Source organism: Dendrobates tinctorius, unplaced genomic scaffold (assembly GCF_039654945.1).
Source record: "Dendrobates tinctorius isolate UK_male_01 unplaced genomic scaffold, ASM3965494v1 ptg000019l, whole genome shotgun sequence".
Lineage (NCBI taxonomy): Eukaryota > Metazoa > Chordata > Amphibia > Anura > Dendrobatidae > Dendrobates > Dendrobates tinctorius.
Genome location: NW_027361687.1, coordinates 87124538 through 87149275, shown reverse-complemented (window position 1 = coordinate 87149275; position 24738 = coordinate 87124538). Strand labels below are relative to the sequence as shown.

The 24738-nt window shown below is 45.8% G+C and overlaps 1 protein-coding gene across 2 annotated transcripts in view; it reads right to left on the bottom strand.

Annotated features, from left to right (window-relative positions):
* LOC141083085 (embryonic protein UVS.2-like) overlaps positions 1-24738 on the bottom strand; it is a 68232-nt gene that overhangs the window by 13260 nt on the left and 30234 nt on the right. For both annotated transcript variants that reach the window (XM_073567255.1, XM_073567256.1), the window contains one exon: positions 17724-17842. In XM_073567255.1, the coding sequence (XP_073423356.1) occupies positions 17724-17842 (119 nt within the window). The remainder of the gene's footprint in view (positions 1-17723; positions 17843-24738) is intronic.

Genomic DNA, 24738 nt, shown 5'->3' with positions numbered 1-24738 from the left:
GATTGTCCCTGGGCTCCAACAACGCCAGTTGGTGCTCGGAAGTGCTGTCCACACAGAAAAACACACTCGTTCATGTGAAAGTGGGGGTCAGTAACGTCAGCTGATCCCCTGCTGTGTGGAGGGCAAAGTGTCTTGCTCCCTCCAAAGTCAAAATACCTCAGCTTTACACCTGGCTCCTAGTAGGCCTCGGCCTGCACCCTGATTGTCCCTGGGCTCCAACAACGCTAGTTGGTGCTCGGAAGTGCTGTCCGCACAGAAAAACACACTTGTTCATGTGAAAGTGGGGGTCAGTAACGTCAGCTGATCCCCTGCTGTGTGGAGGGCAAAGTGTCCTGCTCCCTCCAAAGTCAAAATACCTCAGCTTTACACCTAGCTCCTAGTACGCCTCGGCCTGCACCCTGATTGTCCCTGGGCTCCAACAACGCTAGTTGGTGCTCGGAAGTGCTGTCCACACAGAAATAAACACTTGTTCATGTGAAAGTGGGGTTCGGTAACGTCAGCTGATCCCCTGCTGTGTGGAGGGCAAAGTGCTGCTGCCTCCAAATTGTAACTACTTCAGATTTAAACATTCTCTGATTTGGCCTCTGTCTCCACTCTGTCTCTAGTATTTCCCCTGACCTCCAACACCGCCAGTTCCTGCTCACAGTTGTCGTCCACGCATTCCACACGTGTTCCTGTGTTACTGGGGTTCTGTAACGTCAGCAGATCCCCCAATATGTGTCCGCCACTGTCTCCTGCGCTGTCCACCTTCCCACTGCAAGCGGTGGGAATGTGGACAGAGCAGGAGACAGTGGCAGACACACATCAGGGCATCTGCTGACATTACAGAACCCCAGTAACCCAGGAACACGTGTGGATTGGGCAGACGGCTGCTGTACGCATAAACTGGCGGTGTTGGTGGTCACGTGAAATCCTGGAAACAGAGTGGAGACAGATGCCTAATTGGAGCACGTTGACAGTCTGTTGTAGCCTACAAACAATCATAAACTGCCACCAAGTAGACCTCGGCCTGCACCATGATTGTCCCTGGGCTCCAACAACGCCAGTTGGTGCTCGGAAGTGCTGTCCACACAGAAAAACAAACTCGTTCATGTGAAAGTGGGGGTCAGTAACGTCAGCTGATCCCCTGCTGTGTGGAGGGCAAAGTGTCTTGCTCCCTCCAAAGTCAAAATACCTCAGCTTTACACCTGGCTCCTAGTAGGCCTCGGCCTGCACCATAATTGTCCCTGGGCTCCAACAACGCTAATTGGTGCTCGGAAGTGCTGTCCACACAGAAAAACACACTTGTTCATGTGAAAGTGGGGGTCAGTAACATCAGCTGATCCCCTGCTGTGTGGGGGGCAAAGTGTCCTGCTCCCTCCAAAGTCAAAATACCTCAGCTTTACACCTGGCTCCTAGTAGGCCTCGGCCTGCACTCTGATTGTCCCTGGGCTCCAACAACGCTAGTTGGTGCTCGGAAGTGCTGTCCACACAGAAAAACACACTTGTTCATGTGAAAGTGGGGTTCGGTAACGTCAGCTGATCCCCTGCTGTGTGGAGGGCAAAGTGCTGCTGCCTCCAAATTGTAACTACTTCAGATTTAAACATTCTCTGATTTGGCCTTTGTCTCCACTCTGTCTCTAGTATTTCCCCTGACCTCCAACACCGCCAGTTCCTGCTCACAGTTGCCGTCCACGCATTCCACACGTGTTCCTGTGTTACTGGGGTTCTGTAACGTCAGCAGATCCCCCAATATGTGTCCGCCACTGTCTCCTGCGCTGTCCACCTTCCCACTGCAAGCGGTGGGAATGTGGACAGAGCAGGAGACAGTGGCAGACACACATCAGGGGCTCTGCTGACATTACAGAACCCCAGTAACCCATTAACACGTGTGGATTGGGCAGACGGCTGCTGTACGCATAAACTGGCAGTGTTGGTGGTCACGTGAAATCCTGGAAACAGAGTGGAGACAGATGCCTAATTGGAGCACGTTGACAGTCTGTTGTAGCCTACAAACAATCAAAAACTGCCACCAAGTAGGCCTCGGCCTGCACCCTGATTGTCCCTGGGCTCCAACAACGCCAGTTGGTGCTCAGAAGTGCTGTCCACACAGAAAAACACACTCGTTCATGTGAAAGTGGGGTTCCGTAACGTCAGCTGATCCCCTGCTGTGTGGAGGGCAAACTGCTGCTTCCTCCAAATTCAAACAACGTCTTATCTTAAACTGCCTCTAAGTAGGCCTCAGCCTACAAAATGACTATCCCTGGGCTCCAACATCGTCAGTTGTTGCTCGGAAGTGCTGTCCACACAGAAATAAACACTCGCTCATGTGAAAGTGGGGGTCATTAACGTCAGCTGATCCCCTGCTGTGTAGATGGCAAACTGCTGCTGCCTCCAAATTGTAACTACTTCAGATTTAAACATTCTCTGATTTGGCCTCTGTCTCCACTCTGTCTCTAGTATTTCCCCTGACCTCCAACACCGCCAGTTCCTGCTCACAGTTGCCGTCCACGCATTCCACACGTGTTCCTGTGTTACTGGGGTTCTGTAACGTCAGCAGATCCCCCAATATGTGTCCGCCAATGTCTCCTGCGCTGTCCACCTTCCCACTGCAAGCGGTGGGAATGTGGACAGAGCAGGAGACAGTGGCAGACACACATCAGGGCATCTGCTGACATTACAGAACCCCAGTAACCCATTAACACGTGTGGATTGGGCAGACGGCTGCTGTACGCATAAACTGGCGGTGTTGGTGGTCACGTGAAATCCTGGAAACAGAGTGGAGACAGATGCCTAATTGGAGCACGTTGACAGTCTGTTGTAGCCTACAAACAATCAAAAACTGCCACCAAGTAGGCCTCGGCCTGCACCATGATTGTCCCTGGGCTCCAACAACGCCAGTTGGTGCTCGGAAGTGCTGTCCACACAGAAAAACACACTCGTTCATGTGAAAGTGGGGTTCCGTAACGTCAGCTGATCCCCTGCTGTGTGGAGGGCAAACTGCTGCTTCCTCCAAATTCAAACAACGTCTTATCTTAAACTGCCTCCAAGTAGGCCTCAGCCTACAAAATGACTATCCCTGGGCTCCAACATCGTCAGTTGTTGCTCGGAAGTGCTGTCCACACAGAAATAAACACTCGTTCATGTGAAAGTGGGGGTCAGTAACATCAGCTGATCCCCTGCTGTGTGGAGGGCAAAGTGCTGCTGCCTCCAAATTGTAACTACTTCAGATTTAAACATTCTCTGATTTGGCCTCTGTCTCCACTCTGTCTCTAGTATTTCCCCTGACCTCCAACACCGCCAGTTCCTGCTCACAGTTGCCGTCCACGCATTCCACACGTGTTCCTGTGTTACTGGGGTTCTGCAACGTCAGCAGATCCCCCAATATGTGTCCGCCACTGTCTCCTGCGCTGTCCACCTTCCCACTGCAAGCGGTGGGAACGTGGACAGAGCAGGAGACAGTGGCAGACACACATCAGGGGCTCTGCCGACATTACAGAACCCCAGTAACCCAGGAACACGTGTGGATTGGGTAGACGGCTGCTGTACGAATAAACTGGCGGTGTTGGTGGTCACGTGAAATCCTGGAAGCAAAGTGGAGACAGATGCCTAATTGGAGCATGTTGACAGTCTGTTGTAGCCTACAAACAATGTAAAACTGCCACCAAGTATGCCTCGGCCTGCACCATGATTGTCCCTGGGCTCCAACAACGCCAGTTGGTGCTCGGCAGTGTCTTTTGCACGGGTACTCCCTGTTGCCCAGCTTGGTTCCAGCACGCCTGCTGTTTCCGGGTAGTGTCAAGGTCACTATGCCACCAATCCATTGTCCTGTCGTCTTGCCGCCGGGTTAGCCGACTCTACAGTGCCTGCAGTTTAGGTGACTCCTATGTGGGCTGCGGGAACTGGCACTGAAGGCTGGATCCGTAGTTCCAATGGGACATGGACCCCCTGTAGGACTGTGGGTTTCGGTTACTGCAGCCGGCTTGCGGCCTGGCTACTTTGCTTTGAATGGGTACCTTCTGCTACTCTCCCGGTTTCCAGCACTGTCTGCTGGTCCTCACCAGAGCCTTTGGCCTAGGTGCCTCCATCTCAGTATCCGAAGTCCAGCACCGTCAGCTGGTCCTTGGTAGTGCTTTCTAGCACAGGTACCTCCTGCCTAGTAACCGTGGTCCAGCACCGTCAGCTGTTCCTCGGTAGTGCCATTGGCTCTTGTAGCTTTTGCTAGGCATCTGGGTTCCAGCACCGTCAGCTGGTTCTCGGCAGTGTCTTTGGCACAGGTACTCCCTGTTGCCCAGCCTGTTTTCAGCACGCCTGCTGTTTCCGGATAGTGTCAAGGTCACTATGCCACTAATCCATTGTCCTGTCGTCTTGCAGCCGGGTTAGCCGACTCTACGGTGCCTGCAGTTTAGGTGACTCCTATGTGGGCTGCGGGAACTGGCACTGAAGGCTGGATCCGTAGTGCCAATGGGACATGGACCCCCTGTAGGACTGTGGGTTTCGGTAACTGCGGCCGGCTTGCGGCCTGGCTGCTTTGCTTTGAATGGGTACCTTCTGCTACCCACCCGGGTTCCAGCACTGTCTGCTGGTTCTCGCCACAGCCTTTGGCCTAGGTGCCTCCATCTCGGTATCCGAGGTCCAGCACCGTCTGCTGGTCCTTGGTAGTGCTTTTTAGCACAGGTACCTTCTGCTTAGTAAACGTGGTCCAGCACCGTCAGTTGGTCCTCGGTAGTGCCATTGGCTCTTGTTCCTTCTGCTACCCATCCGGGTGCCAGCACTGTCTGCTGGTTCTCGCCACAGCCTTTGGCCTAGGTGCCTCCATCTTGGTATCCGAGGTCCAGCACCGTCAGCTCGTCCTTGGTAGTGCTTTTTAGCACAGGTACCTTCTGCTTAGTAAACGTGGTCCAGCACCGTCAGTTGGTCCTCGGTAGTGCCATTGGCTCTTATTCCTTCTGCTACCCATCCGGGTGCCAGCACTGTCTGCTGGTTCTCGCCACAGCCTTTGGCCTAGGTGCCTCCATCTCGGTATCCGAGGTCCAGCACCGTCTGCTGGTCCTTGGTAGTGCTTTTTAGCACAGGTACCTTCTGCTTAGTAACCGTGGTCCAGCACCGTCAGTTGGTCCTCGGTAGTGCCATTGGCTCTTGTTCCTTCTGCTACCCATCCGGGTGCCAGCACTGTCTGCTGGTTCTCGCCACAGCCTTTGGCCTAGGTGCCTCCATCTTGGTATCCGAGGTCCAGCACCGTTAGCTGGTCCTTGGTAGTGCTTTTTAGCACAGGTACCTTCTGCTTAGTAACCGTGGTCCAGCACCGTCAGTTGGTCCTCGGTAGTGCCATTGGCTCCTGTTCCCTCTGCTACCCATCCGGGTGCCAGCACTGTCTGCTGGTTCTCGCCACAGCCTTTGGCCTAGGTGCCTCCATCTCAGTATCCGAGGTCCAGCACCGTCAGCTGGTCCTTGGTAGTGCTTTTTAGCACAGGTACCTTCTGCTTAGTAACCGTGGTCCAGCACCGTCAGTTGGTCCTCGGTAGTGCCATTGGCTCTTGTTCCTTCTGCTACCTATCCAGGTGCCAGCACTGTCTGCTGGTTCTCGCCACAGCCTTTGGCCTAGGTGCCTCCATCTCGGTATCCAAGGTCCAGCACCGTCAGCTGGTCCTTGGTAGTGCTTTTTAGCACAGGTACCTTCTGCTTAGTAAACGTGGTCCAGCACCGTCAGTTGGTCCTCGGTAGTGCCATTGGCTCTTGTTCCTTCTGCTACCCATCTGGGTGCCAGCACTGTCTGCTGGTTCTCGCCAGTTTCTCAGCCTTCTTGTACCTTCTGCTACATTTCCAAGATCAAGCTTTTTGAAATTGTCTTTGGTAATCCTTATTGATCTCCATGACGACGACCCTGATGACGACGACCCTGAAGACCACACCAAAGAAGACCAGAAATATGACCCTAAATAATAAGACCAAGAGGACAAAGAACATGAAGACAACCACCAAGATACAGAACAAAAGACAGAAGAACAAGAAGCAGAAGAAGCAAAAGCAGAAGAACAGAAAGCAGAAGAACATTAAGCATAAGACTAAAAATCAGCATAGAAGAAATCAAAATTATAAGCAGAAGAAGACTAAGCAGTAAATGGGGGTGAGTCCGTTCCTCCTCGTGGTGCCCCTGGAAAATGCCTGCTGCTGCAGGCCAAACTGAACGCGGACAAATCCTGTTGTAAATCTTTAGTGACAGGCAGAACGTAAGGTGTAATCTTATAACTTTTATAGATAAGTACTACAGGAATGCCTGTCACCATAAGAAAATGAAGACAAAGAAGAATAGGAGAAGATGAAGAAATAGCATATTAAAATTAATAATAGCTGAATAAGAAGAATATGAAGAATGGAAAAAAAAAATTAATGGGAAGAAGATGAAGAAGAAGAAGATGAATAAGGTGAAGAAAAAGTTGATGAAAAAAATGCTACTGCTGCAGATCATGAAGGAGAAAGTGTGGGAGAAGTACAAAAGAAGGTGAAGAGCATGGAAGTTGTGAAACATACATATCTGACAAAATATAAAAAAGGTTAACATAGTCAATATCTTTTTAACTCCGAACGTCTTGAAAAAAAAAATTGGAATTAATGCTATGCCATGTGATTTGAATGAACCACTATGCCTTTAATGTCTCCTCCACCTCCCACAATACATTCTACATGATTCTTATTTGTTTTCAATTATGTAGAATTAGCAAACAAGGAAATAAAGGGCTTTTTTTAATTCCGATACCGGAAGTCCCATTGACTTGAATGGGACTTCCGGTATCGGAATCGGCGATACCCGATATTTTTTTCGTATCGGGCGATACCATCCGATACGATATTTTTGGGTATCGAATGGTATCGCTCAACACTACTCGTGACATATTGTACTTCATGTTAGTGGTAAAATTTCATTGATATAACTTTTGTTTATTTGTGAAAAAAATGGGAATTTGGCAAAAATGTTTAAAATTTTGCAATTTTCCAAATTTGAATTATTATGCCCTTAAATCACAGAGATATGGCACACAAGATAATTAATAAATAACATTTCCCACATGTCTACTTTACATCAGCACAATTTTGGAACCAATTTTTATTTTGTTAGGAAGTTATAAGGGTCAAAAGTTGACCAGCGATTTCCCTTTTTTGCAGCACCAATTTTTCTTAGTGACCATATCCCATTTGAAGTCACTTTGAGGAGTCTATGTCATAGAAAATACCCAAATGTGACACCATTCTAAAAACTGCACCCCTCAAGGTGCTCAAAACCACATTCAAGAAGTTTATTAACCCTTCAGGTGCTTCACACAAATTCTTTGAATGTTTTAAAAAAATGAACATTTAACTTTTTTTCACAAAAAAATTGCTTCAGGTCCAATTTTTTTATTTTACCAAGGATAACAGGAGAAATTGGACTGTAAGAGTTATTGTGCAATTTGTCCTAAGTACGCTGATACCTGATATGTGGGGGTGGAGCTACTGTTTCGGTGCATGGCAGAGCTTGGAAGGGAGGGAGCACCGTTTGACTTTTTTAACGCAAAATTGGCTGGATTTGAGATCGGACGCCATGTGGCGTTTGTAGAGCCCCTGATGTGCCTAAACAGGGGAAACCACCCACAAGTGACCCCATTTTGAAAACTATACCCCCAAGGAACTTATCTAGATGTGTTGTGAGAATTTTGAACCCCCAATGGCTTCACAGAAGTTTATAATGTACAGCCTAAAATTAAAAAATGATATTTTTTCCACAAACAATTATGTGTTCAACTCCAATTTTTATTTTCCCAAGGAAAACAGGACACCAAAAGTTATTGCGCAATTTGTCCTGAGTACGCGGATACCCCATATGTGGGGGTAAACCACTGTTTGTGCCTATGGCAGAGCTCGGAAGGGAATGAGCGTCGTTTAACTTTTTCAATGCAGAATTGGCTGGACGCCATGTCGCGTTTGGAGAGCCCCTGATGTGCCTAAATAGCACAAACCCCTACAAATGACACCATTTTGGAAACTAGACCCCCCAAGGAACTTATCTAGATATGTGGTGAGCACTTTGAACCCCCAAGTGCTTCACAGAAGTTTATAACGTAGAGCCATAAAAATAAAAATAAAAATTTTTCCACAAAAATGATCTTTTTGCCCACAATTTTTTATTTTCCCAAGGGTAACAGGAGATATTGGACCCCAAAAGTTGTTTTGCAATTTGTCCTGAGTATGCTGATACTCCATATGTGGGGGTAAACCACTGTTTGGGCGCAAGGCAGAGCTTGGAAGAAAAGGAGCACCGTTTGACTTTTTCAATGCAGAATTGGCTAGAATTGAGATCAGACACCATGTCGCATTTGGAGGGACCTGATGTGCCTGAACAGTGGAAGCCCCCCCAATTCTAACTCCAACCTAACCCCAACATACCACTAACCCTAATCCCAACCCTTACCCTAGCCCTAACCCTAGCCCTAACCCTAACCCTAGCCTAATGGGAAAATGGAAATAAATACATTTTTTTAATTTTATTATTTTTTCCTAAGGGGGTGATAAGGGGGGTATGATTTACTAATTATAGCAGGTTTTTGTTTTTTTTAAGGGGTTCACTAAAGGGGTTAACTAGTGGGACAGTTTTATAGGGCGGGTCGTTAAGGATGTGGCAATACTAAATATGTGTACTTTTATTGTTTTTTTATTTACAAAAAAATAATTAGGGAATTTTTTTATTATTTATTTAGGAATTTTTTAAAAATTATTTTTACACTTTTTTTTTTTTTTTTACTTTATTACATTGTCCCGGGGGGACATTACTATACAGTGTCAGATCAGCGATCTGACAGGCAGTGCAGGCAGCTTCTCAGCAGGCACTGAGAAGCCACCTCCCTGTAGGACCCGGAAGGCCCCCGTGGCCATCTTGCATCCGGGGGCCTGCAGGGACTAGGCCCTTGGAACAACGCGAGCACATCGCGTTGTTCTGAAGGTCTCAGGGAAGCACACAGGGAGCCCCCTCCGTGCATGATGCTTCACTATGCCCCAAGAACACTGATTATGTTTGATCGCAGTGTGTCGGGGGTTAATGTGCCGGGAGTGGGTGTCAGCTGTAATAATCAGATGACACCCAGCCGTGATCAGCTGCACTCCACCCGTGAGCGCAGCTGATCGCTATGATGTACTATTCCATCCACGGTCATACAGACCCGGGTCACCTGGACGGGATAGTACGTCATATGTCAGGAAGGGGTTAATCCATAAGGAAGCTACTTACAAAAAATCTACAATTCGGTGAATGCGGACTTTTGTAATATTCAAGTAGAGTTCAATTTTGATTTCAATAAAGTCACTCATCTCTAGTGTATAGTGAGGCAGCAACAGATGTTATATGTGAGGGTCGCTATGTGTCCCCCAGGATGCACACAGAAGCGTATTGAGGCCGCTGGAGTGCATTGCAGTCACACACATAGCTGTGATTGCAGTGCAAAATAAAAATAAGTTTAGTCTTGAGCAAGCTATTTGCCCATGACAGATTTAGGAAAACACGGCATGGGCTTTTATTTTTGGAACTCAGCCTGTGTGAAGTAACATGGAGGCAAGTGAAGTCAAAAGGCCTGGCAATCCTCAGCGTAGCACGGTGGAGCAGTCGCCCACGGCAACCGATCTCGGATATGGACTGTCTTGATTCCCGGCTGCGATTCGGAGGAGGATAACATGTGCTGTTTACTTTGTGAGTTCTGGACATTAAAACACGTTTGTTTTTGAACTTTCCTAGGTCAATGCCTGTCTGTCAAACTGCACCAACCATGCTACACTACACAGTATATATATATATATATATATATATATATATATATTTATATATATATATATAGGTGAAAAAATGTAAATTGCCTTCTGTTTAGTATTCTTTGCTTGTTTCTACTGGGTGTATGTTCAAATTCCACAAAGGTAATGTTGGTGATGCGGCTGATGTGATTTATCTGGACATTGTAAAGGCATTGGATCCTGTACCACATAGCAGCCTTATACTGAAGCTACAGAAGTCGGGACTGGGGGAAACTATATGCAGATGGGTAAGGAGGAACAGGCTAATTGGCAGTAAACAAAGAGTTGTCATAAATGGTACGTTCTCTAAATGGGGTATCAGTAGTGGGGGCCACAGGGATCTGTACTGGGAGCAGTGGGGGCCACAGGGATCTGTACTGGGAGCAGTGGGGTGGGGACCACAGGGATCTGTACTGGGAGCAGTCGGGACCACAGGGATCTGTACTGGGAGCAGTGGGTATCACAAGGATCTTTACTGGGATTAGTAGGGACTGCAGGGATTTGTACTGCAAGCATTGGACACTGCAGGGATCTTTACTGGGAGCAGCGGCGACCGTGGGGATCTGTACTGGGAGCAGTGGTGACCATAGGGATTTTTACTGGGATTGCAGGGATTTGTACTGCGAGCAATGGTTACTGCAGGGATTTGTGCTGGGAGCAGCGGAGAAATCAGGGATCTGTACTGGGAGCAGTGGGGATCACATGGATGTGTACTGGTTGCAATGGGGACTGCAGGGATCTATACAGGGTGCAGTGGGGACTGTAGGCATCTGTACTGGGAGCAGTGGGGACTGCAGAGATCTGTACTGGAAGCAAGGGGGATTGTGGATATTTTTATTGTGAGCAGTGGGGACTGCAGGGAACTGTAATTGAAGCAGTGGTGACCACAGGGATTTGTAATGGGAGCAGTGGAGACACAGGGATCTGTACTGTGAGCAGTGGGGACTACAGAGTTCTGAAATGGGAGCAGGGGGGACCATAGAAATCTTTACTGGGAGCAGTGAGGACCGCGGGGGAGATCTGTACTGGAAGCAGTGGTGACCATGGGGATTTGTACTTGCAGCAAGGGGGACCATAGGGATCTTTACTGGGAGCAGTGAGGACCGCGGGGGGGAGATCTGTACTGGGAGCAGTGGTGACCATGGGGATTTGCACTGGCCGCAGTGGAGACAGCAGGAATCTGTACTGGGAGCAGTGGGGGCCCCAGGGATCTGTACTGGGAGCAGTGAGGACCATAAAAATCTGTACTGGGAGCAGTGGGAACTTCAGGCATCTGTACTGGGAGCAGTAGGTATCAAAGGGATCTTTATTGGGAGCAGTGTGGATCTCAGGGATCTGTACTGGGATTAGCAGGGACTGCAGGGATCTGTACTGGATGTAGTGGACACTGCAGGAATCTTTACTGGGAGCAGTGGAGACCGCGGGGATCTGTACTAGGAGCAGTGGTGACCATGGGGATTTGTACTGTGAGCAGTGGACACAGCAGGAATCTGTAGTAGGAGCAGTGGGGATCACAGGGATCTTTACTTGGACCAGTGTGGACCACAGGGATCTGTACTGGTAGCAGTGGGGACCACAGGAATCTGTACTGGGAGCAGTGGGGACTGCAGAGATCTGTACTGGGAGCAGGGGGAACTGTGTGGATCTTTACTGGAAGCAGTGCATGGACAGCAGGGATCTATACTGGTAGCAGTGGTGACTGTGGGGATTTGTACTGGGAGCAGTGGAGACAGCAGGCATTTGTACTAGGAGCAGTGGGGATCGCAGGGATCTGTACTGGGAGCAGTGGGGGACTGCAGAGATCTGTACAGGGAGCAGGGGGGACCATGGGGATCTTTACTGGGAGCCGTGGGGATCGCAAGGATTTGTACTGGGAGCAATGGAGATATGGGGCTTTGTACTGGGAGCAACAGAGACAGCAGAGATCTGTACTGGAAGCAGGGGGGACTGTGAGGATCTTTACTGGGAGCCGTGGGGAATTGCAGGGATTTGTACTGCGAGCAATAGTGACTGTAGGGATTTGTACTGGGTGCAGCGGAGACAGCAGGGATCTGTACTGGGAGCAGTGGGGATTGCATTGATCGTACTGGTAGCAGAGGGGACCACAGGGATCTATAGTGGGTGCAATGGGGACTGTAGGTATCTGTACTGGGAGCAGTGGAGACCGCAGAGATCTGTACAGGGAGCAATGGTGACTGTGGGGATCTGTACCGGGAGTAGTTGGGGCCTCTGGGATCTGTACTGGGAGCAGTGGGGAATGCAGGGACCTGTACTGGGAGCAATGGGGACCGCAGGGACCTGTACTGGGAGCAGTGAGGACCACAGGGATCTGTGCTAGGACAGATCCTTGTTACTCTCTTTATTAATGACCTATTGGACGGAATTGCGAGTAAAGTGTCTGTCTTATTCTTATTCTTTGCTGACGAAACCAAACTACAGTATGTAGGATATTAAAATCTGACCTTGACATTACAATATTACAAAACTATCTGGATAAGATGACTGAATGGGCAAAGACTTGTCATAGAATCATAGAATCATAGAATCAAAGAATTGTAGAGTTGGAAGGGACCTCCTGGGCCATCTGGTCCAACCCCCTGCTCAAAGCAGGATTCGCTAAATCATCCCAGTCAGATGTCTGTCCAGCCTCTGTTTGAAGACTTCCATTGAAGGAGAACTCACCACTTCTCGTGGCAGCTTGTTCCACTCATTGATCACTCTAACTGTCAAAAAGTTTTTTCTAATATCTAATCTGTGTCTCCTCCCATTCAGTTTCATCCCATTGCTTCTAGTCTTTCCTTGTGCAAATGAGAATAAAGTTGATCCTTCTACAATGTGACAGCCCTTTAGATATTTGTAGACAGCTATTAAGTCTCCTCTCAGTCTTCTCTTTTGCAAACTAAACATTCCCAAATCCTGCAACCTTTCCTCGTAAGACAGGGTTTGCAGACCGGTCACCATTCTGGTCGCTCTTTTCTGAACTTGCTCCAGTTTGTTGATGTCTTTTTTAAAATGTGGTGCCCAAAGCTGGACACAATATTCCAGATGAGGTCTGACCAAAGAGGAGTTGAGGGAAATAATGACTTCACGTGATCTAGACTGTATGCTTCTGTTAATACATCCTAGAATTGCATTTGCCTTTTTTGCTGCTGCATCACACTGTTGACTCATATTCAGTCTGTGATCTATTAGTATACCCAAGTCTTTTTCACATGTGCTGTCACTTAGCCCTATTCCTCCCATTCTATATATGCTTTTTTCACTTTTATTGCCCAGATGTAGTACTTTGCATTTCTCCCTGTTAAAAACCATTCTGTTAGTTGCTGCCCACTTCTCCAGTTTATTTAAATCTTTTTGAATCCTCTCTGCAAACAGATGCAAAATAGGAATTTAAAAGTTCAGCCTTCTCAACATCCTGTCTTACCATTTCATCATTTTCATCCTGTAAAAATCCTATAGCATCTTTGACTTTTCTTTTACTTTTGACATATCCCCAAAATCCTTTATTATTGCTTTTGACATCTCTTGCAAGCCTCAATTCATTTTCAGCTTTGAATAATCTGATTTGTGCCCTGCAGGTTCTGCAGACAGCATTATATTCTTCTTTAGATATGCCTCCCTCTTTCCATTTTATAAACATTTTTTTCTTCCTTTTTAGCATGTGCTTAAGTTCTGTGTTCATCCATCCTGGTTTCCTTAAATGCTTCCTATTCTTCCCTCTTTTCGGAATTGTTAACAACTGTGCTTTGAAAATTTCATTTTTCAAGATTTCCCATCCTTCCTGGACATTTTTGTCTTTAAGGATATCCAGCCATTGGATCCCTCCAATTCTCTTTCTGAATCCCTTAAAATCTGCCTTTCTGAAATCTAACCTTGACGTCTGAGTCTTCACAGGTCTTCCTCCTCTAGTTATCCAAAATTCTAAAATACCATGGTCGCTACCTCCTAGGGTCCCAGCCACTTTTACCTCCTCAACCATTTCCTCCCTGTTTATAAGGATTAGATCCAAGGTAGCAGTTCCCCTTGTTTTCTCCCTTACCTTTTGGAAGATAAAGTTGTCAGCAAGAGAGGATAAGAATTTCCTTGACCTGTTAGTTTTGCCTGAGAGAGATTCCCAACAAATGTCTGGATAGTTGAAATCTCCCATGACAACTATGTCATATTTTTTGGAGAACTTGGCCATTTGATGCATAAAGAGTTCATCCATATCTTCAGCTTGCACAGGCGGCCTGTAGTAAATGCCTACAATGGTGTCCTTTCCATTGTTCTGTCCTTGTATTCTTACCCAAACAGTTTCCACAGAACTCCCAGTCTCTGAAGCTTCAATCTCTGTGCAGATATACGTGTTTCTAACATACAATGCGACACCCCCTCCTCGTTTATCAAGTCTGTTTCTTGCAAATAAGTTGTATCCTTCTAGTCTTGTATTCCAATCATGTGTATTGTCCCACCAAGTTTCAGTGATTCCAATGACATCATATTTCTTTTCCTGTGTTAGTAGTTCCAATTCTCCTTGTTTGTTGCCCATGCTTTGTGCATTAGTATAGAAACATTTTAGTTTGTGATTGGTTTCTCTTTCTCCAATATTTTTATTAATTAGATTCTTTCGTCTTTGTTCTTCCTTTCCACTTCTAATAGCAGAGTTCTCAATAGCATTTGTCAGGTGTATGGCTTTTTCTGGTCTTTTGCTTCCCTTCCCATGTTGTTCTAGTTTAAAGCTCTCCTTACAAGTGTAGCAAGGCGACTTCCAAATACATGCTTTCCAGTCTTCGTAAGGTGCACCCCATCTCTAGCAAGTAGTCCATCGTATAAGTAGTTCACTCCGTGATCCAGAAATCCAAATCGTTGCTGACAGCACCATCGACGTAGCCAGTTGTTCACCTGCAGAATCTTATTCCACCTCCTTGTTCCATGGCCATCCACTGGGAGGATGGAAGAGAAGACCACCTGCGCTCCCAGTTCTTTCACTTTCTTGCCTAAGTCTTCAAAGTCTCTGCAGATGGTTTCCAGGTCGTTTCTTGCGGTGTCATTTGTCCCCACATGTAGTAGCAGGAATGGGTAGTCATCTGTAGGTCTGAAGAGTCCTGATATCCTGTCAGACACATCTTTAATTTTTGCACCTGGAAGACAGCACATTTCTCTTGAAGTTATATCCGGTCTGCAGATAGCGGCCTCTGTTCCTCTCAACAGGGAATCCCCCATGACCACCACTCTCCGTTTCTTCTTCACAACATTTTTCTTTCTCCATCCAGGAGGACTCTGAAGGCGTACAAGGTTGCTGTTTGTTGGCAAAGTCTTATCCTGATGTATATCTTCATCATTTTCCTGCGTGAGAGCCTGGTACTGGTTTCTGAGCAGTATGGGTGCTGACTGCCTCCTGATCCTCCTGCTTCTCTGGGTCACATGTCTCCATTCCTCTGTTTCTTCAGGTGCACTTCGAATTTCTTCTCTTTCTGTAACGTGAAGAGATAATTCTGCTCTGTCCAAGAACTCTTCACCTTCCTTAATGATCTTCAACGTAGCTAACCTCTCTTCGAGATTTTGCAACTTTTCCTCCAACAGGGACACAAGCTTGCATTTGTGGCATGTGAAGTTTGGCTTTTCCACTGGTAAATCTGTGATGAGATTAATGTAGATAAATGTAGAGTAATGTATAGATGATGGCGTAATCCTACTGCTGCGTATACATTAGATGGGAGTATACTCGGGACTACAGAAGAGAAGGACTTGGGTATTCTTGTTACAAGTAAGCTCAGCAGCAGTACTCAATATCAAGCAGCAGCCGCAAAAGCAAACAATATTTTAGGATGTATAAAAAGAGAAATAAAATCTTGTGATCCCAACATACGGTTACCCATCCCTAAATCACTGGTGAGACAACATATAGAATATGAGATCCGATTTCGTGCTCCACATTTTAAAAAGGATATTCAGAGTCAGTTCAAAGACAACAACTAAGATTATTAGAGGGGATGAAGGCCTCTCATATGATGAGAAGTTGGAAAAGTTTGGCTTGTTTAGCTTAAAAAAAGATGCTTCGGAAGAGATCTCATTTACATGTTTATGTGTGGTCAGTAACGGACGGACGCATGGCTTATTCCTTCTAAAGACCATACTAAGGACTAGGGGGCACTTATTACAGGTGGAGGAAAGGCGATTCTGGCAGCTAAATAGGAAAGGGTTTTTTACATTTAGAGCAGTCAGATTGTGGAATGCCGACCACAAGAGGTAATAATGGCAGACACTATAACAGCTTTTATACGAGGGCCGGATGATTTCCTTGATACACATAACATTGCGGGTTATAGGTAAATTAGTGACAAAATGTACAATTGGTAGAGAATGGTTGAACATGATGGATCTAGGTCTTTTTTCAACTTATGAAACTATGTAACTATATAATTTCTGCCTTTTACCTCTGCCTCCAGTAATGGACTCGGGCTGACATGTACCAAATACTGTACCCAACAGTGATTGTTTAGTGTGACTATAAAAAGAGTTTGTAAGCAATGCTTCCATACCCCCTGATAAAGCAATATGCGCTTATGATTTATTCACACTGCAGGGCTGTGAATCTTGGGCATGCGCAGTAGTTCTCTGCGGCTCTCATGCACAAGATTACAGCCCCGCAGTGTGAATAAATCATAAGCGACTGCGGGGTGGGATCTCTGGCCGCGCATCCACGCAGGCGCGATAGGAAGGCCAGGATCTGATGTAACTGCGCATGCCCAAGAAAATATAGTACAGCTCAGGCTCCAGGATTTCAAAAGAACGCAGAGGAGGTGGAGCAAAGACTCAAGGAACAAATGAGTGATGGATGTGAGGCGTCTGTGTCAGAGGGGGAAAGACCTGCCACCTGGTCAAAATTCAGGTATTTTTGACCAATTTTAAAAACGATTATTTCTGCGGTGGAAGGGACGCTAAGTAAAAGAGCCACCTTGACAGAATGTAGCATTAGTGCTGCACAAGGTGGCTCTTTTACTTAAAAACGCCTGGGTGGTGACAGGTTCCCTCTAAGGGGTGGGTTTTTGTGGACAACCATAGAGCGGGTGGGAGGTTCTCTACCTTATCTCCACCCCAGAGTGCGATTTGGGGCTTAAATAGTCGGCCTCCAGAAGCATTCGGTGTTCAGTTGGTCTGGAGAGATGAGCTCCAGTGATTTGCATCCTGTTAAGGAAACCCGAACCTTTGGATGCTGATTTCTCTTGAGTCCTGAGCGAACGGATCCCTGCTGATGTATGGACTGTGGCATACCATTTTACGGGCAGCACGGTGGCTCAGTGGATAGCACTGCAGCCTTTAAGCGCTGGAGTCCTAGGTTTGAATCCCACCAAGGAAAACATCTGCAAGGAGTTTGTATGTTCTCCTCATGTTTGCGTGGGTTTCCTCCAGTTTCCTCCCACATTCCAAAGACATACAGATATGGAATATAGATTGTGAGCCCCATCAGGGACAGTGATGATAATGTGTGCAAACTGTAAAGCGCTGAGGAATATGTTAGCGCTATATAAAAATAAAGATTATTATTTTGCTTTTCTGTTTTGTCCCAAGGGATGTGTTTATTTTTACCTCACTATGGTTTATGCTACATGTGCATAATAAATCTGTGTAAGACTTAGAGACAGCATTGCTGTGCCTACCTCTTTGTACAGCTGAGTGAGCTGCTCTACCACAATAGTTACATAGTTATATAGGTTGAAAAAAGACATAGGTTCATCAAGTTTTAACCTTTCTCCACCAATAAAAAATTTTGTCATTAAATTGCCTATAACCCAGCTTGACTGATATAAGAGATTTTCATTGTTAGATAAGTGTCATTAACAAGTACTTTATATTGCTGCTTGAAATATTATTAGTAAGATTTCTGTGTGTTTTTTTGCATTTTCTCATCCGCTCATTACTCATTATAAAGAAAAATAAGAAAACCTTACCCTCTGTCCAACAGGAGCTGTGATTGTATAGTTACATGACAGGTTCGGGTAATATTTATTAGGGTAATTGGGGGAAGTAATGTTTCTTCCGGGTGTATAGTATGTTCCTCCACAGTTAACTGTAGAAATTACATTTATCCTCATTAATAAAATGCCAATAGAAAATATGATATATTTAAACATTTCTTCTCATCTAATATATACTTACCTTGTAATATCTTCACATCCTGATCTGTCCAGATGTGTCCAGATCCCAGAATTCCCAGTGGCGCAAGTTCACCGACCTCCATATTGGAACGCCCAAGCGATGGGTGTCTTACTATAGAAACTGCTGGTGGTACCAGCCTCTTGCGCGGTACCACCAGCAGAACACTGTCACACCACACACACACTGTATTGTATTGCACCACACAAACACACACTGTAAATGCCATAGGCACCACACACACATACACACTGTACATGCCATACACACCACACACACACTGTATATGCCATACGCACCACACACACACTGTATATGCCGTACACAGCCACTTGCGCTGTACCACCAGCAGAACACCATTGCGAACACGCCACCACCGAGATCAGCAGAATGATTCACTGACCGCCGCCATCTTTGCACAGGATGAGGAGTTTTAATATGACCGCCGCTGTCTGTCTGCACAAAGATGGCGGCGGTCTGATTTACTGCACCTGCATGAACTCTTCGCAGGCGCAGTGAATCATTTAGCTGATTCCGGCAGGAGATGCGCAACGTGTCTGCAGGCAGAGGAAGCCGGTCACATTAAAGAGGTTTTTCATTGAACGAAAGTTCATTTTAAAAACTGTCTGTGTCTGACCGTGTACGGAGCATACCACATCTCCTGTGCATGGGAGGAAGCAAAAGACAATACTGATATTACAGCAGGGTATCACAGAGGATTCATTTTGTGAGGTAAAATATTTCACTGACTGTTTTTAAACAATATTTTACCTCACTAAATGTATCCTCTGTGATCTCCTGCTATAATGTCAGTATTGTCTTTTGCTTCCTCCCCTGCCCAGGAGCTGTGGTATGTTCTGTACATGGTCAGACACAGAAGACAGCACAGTGGTGAGAGAGAGAAGACAAGGGGGAGAGCACATGGGGTACACAGGTCTAAGAAGAGATGAGATGAGAGGAGAAGACAGCAGATGGGGTAGAGAGAAAGAACACAGGGGTGAGAGAGACAGAGCATAGAGGGGAGACAGCTCAAACAGGACAGCACATGAGGGGAGAACACAGCACAGGAAAGAGAAAGACAGCAAACAAGGGGGATAACACATGGGGTAGACAGGTCAAAGAAGAGAACACAGACAAGAGAAGTCAGCACATGGGGATAGAGAAAGTGGATAGGTGGGTGAGCACATGGGGGGAGAGATTCTCAATGCTGAAAAGCCTGCCCCCATCGCGATATTACCGCCCTCCCCATGCCTTAGCATTGGGCCTCCATCTAGTTAGATTATATATTCCTGAAGTCTACATTTAAAAAAAAAGTAATGCTATGGAAAAAATAAACAACAATACTTTAACAATTGTCTATTAAGTTAATTACTTATAACTCACTACTGTAGCAATGCATTAATCTTTTGATTAATACATTATCTAGAAATGTATTAAATTACTATACGGTAGTCTCAAAGTAAGCAGAGACTATGAATATATATATATATATATCTTTATCTCTCTCTATATATATATATATATAGATAGATATAGATATAGATTAATATACAGTACATATATACACGTTATATATATCTATAAATGATGTAGGGTTTACTCGCTTTATAAACACACAGACACATATACTGTATAAATTTACACACTGTCTTTATATATATTTTTATATATATATATATATATATATATATATATATATATATATACACTCACTGGCCACTTTATTAGGTACACCTGTCCAACTGTGTGTTAAGACTTAATTTCTAATCAGCCAATCACATGGCGGCAACTCAGTGCATTTAGGCATGTAGACATGGTCAAGACAATCTCCTGCAGTTCAAACCGAGCATCAGTATGGGGAAGAAAGGTGATTTGAGTGCCTTTGAACGTGGCATGATTGTTGGTGCCAGAAGGGCTGGTCTGAGTATTTCAGAAACTGCTGATCTACTGGGATTTTCACGCACAACCATCTCTAGGGTTTACAGAGAATGGTCCGAAAAAGAAAAAAAATCCAGTGAGCGGCAGTTCTGTGGCCGGAAATGCCTTGTTGATGCCAGAGGTCAGAGGAGAATGGGCATACTGGTTCGAGCTGATAGAAAGGCAACAGTGACTCAAATTGCCACCTGTTACAACCAAGGTAGGCAGAAGAGCATCTCTGAACGCACAGTGCGTCGAACTTTGAGGCAGATGGGCTACAGCAGCAGAAGACCACACTGGGTACCACTCCTCTCAGCTAAGAACAGGCATCTGATGGCTACTTTCAGCAGGATAATGCGCCATGTCATAAAGCTCGAATCATCTCAGATTGGTTTCTTGAACATGACAATGAGTTCACTGTACTCAAATGGCCTCCTCAGTCACCAGATCTCAATCCAATAGAGCATCTTTGGGATGTGGTGGAACGGGAGATTCGCATCAGGGATGTGCAGCCGACAAATCTGCGCCAACTGTGTGATGCCATCATGTCAATATGGTCCAAAATCTCTGAGGAATGCTTCCAGCACCTTGTTGAATCTCTGCCACGAAGAATTGAGGCAGTTCTGAAGGCAAAAGGGGGTCCAACCCGTTACTAGCATGGTGTACCTAATAAAGTGGCCAGTGAGTGTATATATATATATATATATATATATATATATAGCTTTGGCAAAAATTAAGATGCCACCAAAATAAATCCCTGTCATGGCCAGCCCATTCTCCTGACCTTAACCCCATTGAAAACCTCTGGAATGTAATCAAGAGGATGATGAATTGTCACAAGCCATCAAACAAAGAAGAACTGCTTACATTTTTGTGCCAGAAGCAATGTGATAGACTGGTGGAAAGCATTCCAAGACGCATGAAAGCTGTTTTTAAAAATCATGGTTATTCCACAAAATATTGAATTCTGATCTCTTCCTGAGTTAAAACATAAGTATTGTTGTTTAAAAATGATTATGAACATGTTTTCTTTGCATTATTTGAGGTCTGAATGCTTTGCTTTTTTTTTTTTTTTTTGATTTTGACCATTTTTCTTTGTCAGAAAAAATACAAAATTTATTGCTTGGAAAGTTGGAGTCATGTTTTCAGAAGTTTATAGACTAAAAGAGCAATTTACATTTTACTCAAAAATATACCTATAAAGAGAGAAATCAGACAAACTGAACATTTGAAAGTGGTCTCTTAATTTTTTCCAGAGCTGTATATACAGTGGGTACAGAAAATATTCAGACCCCTTTAAATGTTTACTGTTTCATTGCAGCCATTTGATAAATTCAAAAAATTTATTTTTCTCTGGCCATGTGAGGGCTTGTTTTTTGCAGGACGAGCTGCACTTTTAAACAAAACCATTGGTTTTACCACGTTGTGTACTAGAAAATGGGAAAAAAAATCCAAGTGCGGTGAAATTGCAAAAATTGCAATACCACACTTGTTTTTTATTTGGCTTTTTGACTAGAGTCACTAAATGCTAAAACTGACCTGCCATTATGATTCTCCAGGTCATTATGAGTTCATAGACACCAAACATGTCTAAGTTCTTATTATCTAAGTGGTGAAAGAAAATTGCTTTTTAATGCAATGTCGTGGCAACCTAAAAATAGGAATTAGTCCTACTGGTAATGTTGTTTCCAGGAGTCCAACGTGACAGCAAAACTAGGAGGTTGTCCTTCAAATCCTTGATGAGGACAGGAACACCGAATAGGTTAAATAGCCCCTCTCCACCATCACCCTTCAGTGTCTTTTCCAAGTGCCACACCAGGAAGGATGCAATGCTATTTTATTGAATTTCCCACTAAAAATGTTTACACCACATATCATATAGGAAACCTAAGGGAAGGAATATAAGGGGTGCTGTCTTGATTGACTCATGGAAATAAAATTACTGGTAGGACATACTTTTCAGGATGTCCCTCCTAACAGCACCACCAGGAGAAGTACCAAATAACTCTTATTAGGGCGGGATTACTGCTTGGAGGACTTTCCTCCCTAAGGCCGTCTGTTGGTTTGATAGAACGTCCAGTTTATAATGCCTACAAAAAGTATTTATTCTAGACCAAGTTGCGGCCCTGCAGATTTGGTTCATGGAAGCCCCTGCATTCACTGCCTACGAAGCCGAGACTGCCCTCAGCGAGTGAGCCCTGAGGCTTTCCGGTGGAGTCTTTCCCGCCGAGGTATGTGCTGCGGTAATGGTTTACTTTATCCATCTGGCCAAGGTGGCTTTTGATGCTTTCTTTCCTCTGTTCTTTCCTGCCATCTGGACAAGGAGGTTCGAGTCTACCCTCCAGCTTTCCATGAGTTTTAAGTACTGTAGGACTGACCTTTTAACATCCAAAGAATGGAGAGAGCGTTCTTTTCCATTCTCATGGTTTTGGCAGAAGGTGGGGAATATTATCACCTGATTTGTGTGAAAGTCAGTTACCACCTTGGAAAGAAAAGCAGGATCCAATTTTAAGATGATACAGTCCTCCTGGATCCTCAGATATGGGTCTCTTATGGAAAGAGCTAGGTCTCTGGATCTCCCCTATATGTCTCGCTGAGGTTTTTGCCACCAGAAAAAACACTTTGAGTGTTACCAACATGAGGTCTGCTTGATCTAGAGGTTCATAAGGGTTTCCCCATAAATCAAATAGGACTAAATTGAGGTCCCAAGGAGGGACGGAGCTACGTATTGTGGGTCTAATATGTTGAGTGGCCCTAATGAACCTAACCACCCAGGGGTGATCTGCCAGAGGATAATTGAAAAAGGACCCTAGGGCTGAAACTTGCACTTTTAATGTACTAGGCCTTAAACCCTTATGGAAGCCAGCCTGAAGAAAGTCTAGAACCTGAGGAATATTAGGATCCTGACTAAGGGATATTGGGCTTGCGCAGTGTGAGCATAATGTTTTCCAGACCCCTTAAGGTATATGGCTGAGGTAACAGGCTTTCTGCTCTTTTGCAAGGTCCAACAAGCCCCCTCGATTTCAGGATCTCCTTCTCAGGATCCAGGCTGAAAGCTACAAGAACTCTAGATTCTGATGAACAAGAAGGCCCTGCGTCAGAAGATTCCATTGTAATGGTAGGAGAATTGGCTCTTCTAATGCCATCTGTTTCAACACCGGGAACCAGGTCCTTTTGGGCCAGTACGGGACTATTAGAAAAACTGCTGTTTGACTTTCCTGGATCTTCTGTATAACTCTTGGTATTAAGGGCAGTGGAGGGAAGGCATACGCCAGCTCCATATCCCAGTCCTGTGCTAATGCATCTACTGCAGTCGGGTTATCTCTTGGATTTAACGAGAAGAAGTCTTTTGTTTTTGCATTTCTCTTTGAGGCGAACAAGTCTATTTGTGGGGAACCCCAGACTCTGGTAAGTTGATTTAAGGCCCATTCTGTTATGGGCTAGCAGAATGCACCAAATAATGAAGGTGGTATAAGGTGCATTTGCAGCCCGGGGTCCACCGTGCAGAGATGGAAAGCTTCTGCTCGGAAATGGCAGAGAACTAAATGAACACCGGTGGGTAACCACTGACCCGGTGTATAAGAGGCGAACCCTGTTACTTCAAAGGGCCGCTGTGACCTAAAATGAGCGTAAGTGACAAGGTCACAGGACTCAGCCCAAGGACACAGGGATTGAGTCCTTCTAGACCCACTTGCGCATGGAGCCACTACTGTAGTGCCAGGGAAAGACGGTATGGATGCTGTGCCCTGTTAGCTGTGACAGGGTGCAGCAGAAAGACGCGTACTGCACTAGGTATGTACAGCGCAGCTCTGGCGGATGCCACTAACCAGACTAAACTTAGGACTGGAAAGCGCTTTAGTTGCGCATGGCGCCGCTCAAACGGGAGCTGCTGTGCATGCGGTACGGTAGTGCCTTAGGTAGGATGGCACAATATGGCGCTAAGAGAGGTGCTGTGAACTGGGAGCACTGTGGCATTAGACTCAGCCACTACAAGGCGCTGACTCTGACTCTAATAGCCCTAAACCATACGTATCCAAGGGAGGGGAGTCTTAATGAGTCAGTCACCAGATACATGCATCCATCATCACTCACACAACATACCATAAGAGTCTATACTAGTGCATGGCCGTGCGGCCATGTGACTCTTTTATAGCAGCGTCCTTCCGGAACCTTCCTAGTGGTCCAGTGGGAGCAGCAATAGGACCTGAGCATGTGACCTCAGACCTCCAATGAGAGGACTTCCCACGGGCATGCTCACTGGACCGAAAGAAGGACTTGGAAAGAAGGACCTGCTTGCTGCTGAATATTGCAGGTTACTATGGCTGACCCCTGATTAGCAGCAGTAACCAAGCCAACAGTAGTAGACTGAGCAAGACACCTGAAATGATGTCTTTGCTGAGCAGGCTCCTCTGTGGCCGGAGAGGAATGGGAGACCGCAGACGGCAAGACTTGGGATTCCTTCTGTGCAAGGCAGGAACCTGACGGCTAACACACTCTGTGTGCAGTATTTTCTCCCTGCTGAGAAAATCTGCTACCTTGTTCCTTTCACCTTTCAGATGTACCGCTGTTAGGGATCTTACCTTGAGTTCTGCCCAGGAGAATATTGTCTCTGCTAAATCTTGCAGGTGACAGTGCCTCGGACTTCCCTGATGTAGCAGGAAGAATACTGTAGTCAAGTTGTCAGAGAATACTCTGATGTGAAGATTGTGCAGCTGCCTCTGGCATCGCCTTAACACCTTCCAAACTGCTCTGAGCTCCCTGAAGTTTGATGCGTTGTTGCGCACCGATGTGGGCCATGTTCCCTGGAGGTAGTGTCTCTCTACATGGGCTCCCCCCACCAATGAGGCTTCCATCTGTGGTAATGTTTATACAAGGGGACAATCACCAGGGTTT